This window comes from Adiantum capillus-veneris, chromosome 4 (assembly GCF_014529385.1).
Source record: "Adiantum capillus-veneris isolate H3 chromosome 4, ASM1452938v2, whole genome shotgun sequence".
Classification (NCBI taxonomy): Eukaryota; Viridiplantae; Streptophyta; class Polypodiopsida; order Polypodiales; family Pteridaceae; genus Adiantum; species Adiantum capillus-veneris.
Genome location: NC_140934.1, coordinates 145,880,726 through 145,885,499, shown reverse-complemented (window position 1 = coordinate 145,885,499; position 4,774 = coordinate 145,880,726). Strand labels below are relative to the sequence as shown.

The following is a 4,774-nucleotide window of genomic DNA, read 5'->3' as shown; positions in this document are numbered from 1 at the left end:
TTTTTTTTCCTGCCAGTGAAGGCTCTAAAATGACTTCATGAATCTTCTTGGCGTTTGTTGTATCTAAATTTGAAGGACTATCATGCAATATTTCACACATTGTGACTTACCTCAACATCATGAGCTTCTGTAAGGGAGGCACCGCATACCTAGCTAGGTACAATTGGGGGTAGGGGACCGCCGGCCCGATGGGGGGACCGGTGGTCCCTTGCCCCCAATCGTACCTAGCTAGGTATGCGGTGCCTCTCGAGCAGAAGCTCATGATGTTATGCATTGTATGAAAAACACTAAGAAAGACTCTGTTTTCCTACATGAGAAAATCTTCTTGTGTAATTAGTGACTCGCGCATCAAAGTCAAGCGTTGTGAAGGACGAGAAAATTATGTCTAGAAGCTCGATCTCATGAAGGATTGATTGATTTAATTAGTGGGCACCTCACACATTAGGGGGTGCCTAAACAAGGGTGCTAATTAATAGAAATGCTAAGCTGGTGCAATGCATGTAGCAAATATAATTAGTAAGGCTTGCTTCCAATCCAGTTGCCAGGGGGGTCGTAGTTGCAAGTCATGAAGATTTGGCCTGAGTCACATTGAACCTTAGCGCAACCAAGGTTGAGGCTGGTGGCCCAAACAATTTGTGTGTAGTGTCCACACTGCTGTCCTGGAGCGCATGAGTTGTCCGCGTAGTTGTAGTATTTCTTTTCGCTAACCCAGGCACCAACGCATTCGGCAGGCCCGTAGGAACCCCCGCTCCCCCAGAAAATGTTTTCCCCGTAAGGGCCAGTAGAGTGCTGGAGCCCGCAGCCACTAGCCTTCCGCTGATTGGCCCACGATTGCGCGAATTGGGCCACAATGTCACTCCAGACCATGGGAGGGAGACCGAGCTCTCCACGGGCAGCATTGTGGGGGCCCAGCCATTCTTGAGCCCAAGAAGGAGGAGTTGCAGGGGAAGGAACGGTAGGAGCTGGCTTGTATGAGGGCTCTGGCTTCTTGTAAGGAGGAGGTGCAAAAGTAGTTGGAGGAGTGAAAGGGGGAGGAGAAGGTTGTGGCCTCTTGTAGGGAGGAGGGGCTAGAATTATAGCTGGAGGAGGTGCTAATGTAGCAGGAGACTTGGCATATATTGGAGGGGCCTCTTCAGGAGGAGGAGGAGGAGGAGGAGGAGGAGAGGCCTCTTGTTTGGGTGGGCTTTGTGGCTTTGGGTAGGAGCTGGGTGCAGGAGGAGGTGCCTTGAATACTGGCTTTGGCTTGAACCTATAATATTTTGGCTTGGGTTTAGGCTTATAATAATGGGGCTCCCCATACTCCCCATCAGTACTTCCCTCCTCAATGTACTCATCGAAGCCCTCGTCAGAATCATAGAAAGCATCGTCGTGATGGTCATCACGGCCAGCGTGCCTATGCTTCTTCCTTGCATGTCGATGGGCCAGCTTCCTTCCAAGCGGCTTCTTGCTATACCATTCGTTCTCCTCATACACTTGAGAAGACCACTCTGCGAGCACCAAGTGGACCAATGAAAGGACCACTAATGTACACAGGAGGAGGTTGCCTGCCATGCTGCCCGCCATGATGATCAGCTGATCAGAGCTCGCAGTCAGAGGCCTAGCGACTATCTATGAAGGACGGTCCTGACACTGTGCCTGCAGGCCTTTTATACGCAGAGCAGTATCGACAAGAGTGGCCAGAACGTGCATCCCGTATAATAACATGCTCGCCACTTCGCCACCTTCCCTATGTCAGCGCAAGACTTCACGGTCCTCATATGAACGGGCTTTGTCAGAAATTAACATTACCGTAGGGTCTAACATCGCGGTATCTAACCTTACCATATCAGGATGCCATCTTGTTTTTGGGATGTCACGGCGTCACCTATATCTTGAACTTGGTTGTTATCTGTGTGACCTCCATAACAAGGCTAGGTTCAGATGAGGTGGTGGAATTCTTGCAAACATGGGCATCAACGTTATGTGGCTAGAGCTGGTTTGTTGTAGCTGGAGTTTCTCTTCCTCCGAGTCCACCATAGTTCGTCCGACCTAGTCCCCCCCATAGGGAGAGCTGCTTGCTTTTCTCAACCTCTCTTTCTCTCTCTCTCTCTCTCTCTCTCTCTTTGCTCTTCCTCCTCCAACGTCTTTCAAACTACTCTTGCTTGGTGGGCCTTTGCCGTATGGTTGTGATTGATGTTGCCTTGGGTTTTGTTGAGTAGAACCAATTGATAGGCACCAATAATAGCTCAACTTGGTATTTGATGAGCATTGGGAAGAAGCAAGTTGTGTCCCATAGTTCTCCATATACGACAAAGGGCTACTAAAGAGGGTAATTGAATCGAGCAAAAGGATTACAACTTAACCTACTTTGGTAGTTGTTTGAAGATTGCACCATTCAACCTATAGTAATATCGACCATTTAGTGTCTAAACCGTGGAACTATCTTTCAGACACCCATCTTATTCTCAATCAAGCGTAGTCAATTTTCCTTTATTTCAATATATATGTTGAATTGCCAAACTGTGAGAAAAGAAATGCATGTCTATTTGATATATAGATACGATGATTGAAATTGAGCATGCATTGGTGAGAAAAATATATGGCTAAACTAAAGCTAAGGAAGCTTTGACAAACTCAAAAATGAAAAAAACAGACTGTAAAAATTGAACTACACTACCGATCACCTGATAATTATATGTGCGAATGTCATCCAATTGTGCAAGCCGGAGGACAATGTTTGAGTCAAGCTATAAAAAAGCAATGTGAATAGTTAAACATATCGTCTTGAAATAAAACGTCACAGACTGAAATTGCAAAGTATACAATGCACGTCATGCAGAGGTGCCATACAAAAGTATGGTGGAGAGCTGGCACTGTGGTCTCTCCAAAAATTATAAGAGACGAAAGCCGTGCCCTGCCCCGTAGCGTTTATGTGTTGCGCCAAGCAAATGCATAGTCATGGGGTGCTGGATACAGATAATGAACCTTGTAGTGTTGTCGACCTGGAGTCGCGCTTGTGCAGTTGAAACATCCAGTGTTGTGAATGTATGTCCTCCCTGCCAAACACAAAATACGCATTAAGACAAATACAAGAGATGTGGCATATTGATTAAGATTTAAGAGAAAAAGATCTAATTTTATATTCTATGTTGAAGGTTCACTACATAAAGAGTTATGGGTGCTTTTCGATAGATTTTCCCTTGTTAAAATTGCACTATCTCTCTCTGCTCGGCTGTCAACTCTTTCTCCAGCCTTATATTGTAGCTAGTTTTCATTTGCAGTGCATCCTCTCCTTGTAGACCAAGCAAGGCTTCTCCTCAATTATGCAACTTGTTGGCCATGCAATAGCATGCTATCATACGTAGGGTCTGTCCTCAAGAAGTCTAGGAGTCTTTCCAATTGCAGGGTTTTGTTCATGGGATCGATTGATGCTTGAATCTGACCTTGGAAAGAGAACTCCATGTTGAGTTCGGTGTTCCCATAGAGGAAGACACCAAATTTTTGGCTCACCACTATTGCAAATGCAGATCCCGCAAAATTTGTACTTGTTTACTTTAGTGCTAGATGCTTGATGTCAATCTGCATATGTCATGTTATATTCTATAGATGTTCTTAGCAACGCCCAGCACGCAAGTCTAGTTAGCACAAAAGCATGTGTGTAAGAGCGGATAGCGAGGATACAATGTGTGTGACAGGAGGCTTACAGTATGTTTGTGTTCGTGTTTGGTGTCGGCTATTCATGGTTGACTGGCCAATGCCTTGACAGGCTAGCTGCCGAGCGGTGCTAGACCTCCCAAGCTTGGGCAAATGAGGGAGCTCGTGAGAGCATTCAGTCCATGACGTAGATTCTAATACTCTAAGAGCCGTTCTCACAAGGTGGCCTCCTAGAGTTCGTTCATTTCTAAGCCTCCTAGAGGGGGATTAATTTATGGATGTTGGGTGTTGCCGTTTGTAGCATCAGGCTTATCCTGTGCACTCTCCTTTCCTACATAAGGCAATTGAGGGATTGTGGCACGTTGCTGTGATGACAATGGAAAGTACCCGTATCGGAGGAAGAAGAAGAGAGTGGCTGCAGAGCAGAGACGCCATGATAGATATCTGCCGGTGTTGTTTAGGTGTGGAGACTGGAGAGAGAGGGAGGCCTCCAGACAAAGCTCCGAGCTGCTTCTGGGACTTGCGAACTGCATCAAATTGCTCTGCTGAGAGCAACATAGAATGCTTTTTGTATTTTAAACTGGTAGTTGGTAGCTTTTAACAACGTAGTGTTTTTTTAAGAGCTTTCCATCGCAGCGATGTTTTTTTTAATAATTTCATTCTAGTGCCACGTGGTGGCTTCTATGTTCAGAAACCAGAAAAAGAACCTGGGCTCACCAAGTAGCAAGTTGGTGAGAGACTTGAAGAAAGGGTTCCTCTGGGGTCATCTGAACCCAGCCTAAGTAGGGGTTTTGAACACTAATAGGATTTTGACGTCCATCTTCCCTTGTGAAGGCATTTTGCCGGGTCGTATAAAGGGAAAACTTTGCACAATTTTGTTACTAGAAGGGTTTTTTTAATATGGTATTTGTCAATGGAGGGGATATCCATTAAGGTGTCCATGTAATTTATAGAGTAGGGGCATGCTATAGCATTGAAATTGTTCACGATCGGGTCGTTCAAAATAGAAGTGTGAGACCGCTTGGGAACTACCATGAGAATCCTCCACCCTACCACCCTATTTATAAGTCCATGGCCTTCTTTATTTAGGATTCCCTGTCCACATTTAGGCAGCCGCAGGGCCTTGGCCTAGGTTCGTGAC

The 4,774-nt window shown here is 45.8% G+C and overlaps 1 protein-coding gene across 1 annotated transcript; it reads right to left on the bottom strand.

Annotated features, from left to right (window-relative positions):
* Nucleotides 1-290: 290 nt before the first annotated feature.
* On the bottom strand, nt 291-1,613 carry LOC147460120 (uncharacterized). The gene has a single exon (XM_086509964.1). The coding sequence runs from the start codon at nt 1,561-1,563 to the stop codon at nt 514-516; it is 1,050 nt and encodes a 349-aa protein (XP_086366090.1). The 5' UTR covers nt 1,564-1,613; the 3' UTR covers nt 291-513.
* Between the last annotated feature and the right edge of the window lie 3,161 nt (nt 1,614-4,774).

Coding starts and splice junctions, on each gene's coding strand:
- LOC147460120 (XM_086509964.1), bottom strand. CDS start 1,563: ATGGCGGGCAGCATGGCAGGCAACCTCCTCCTGTGTACATTAGTGGTC.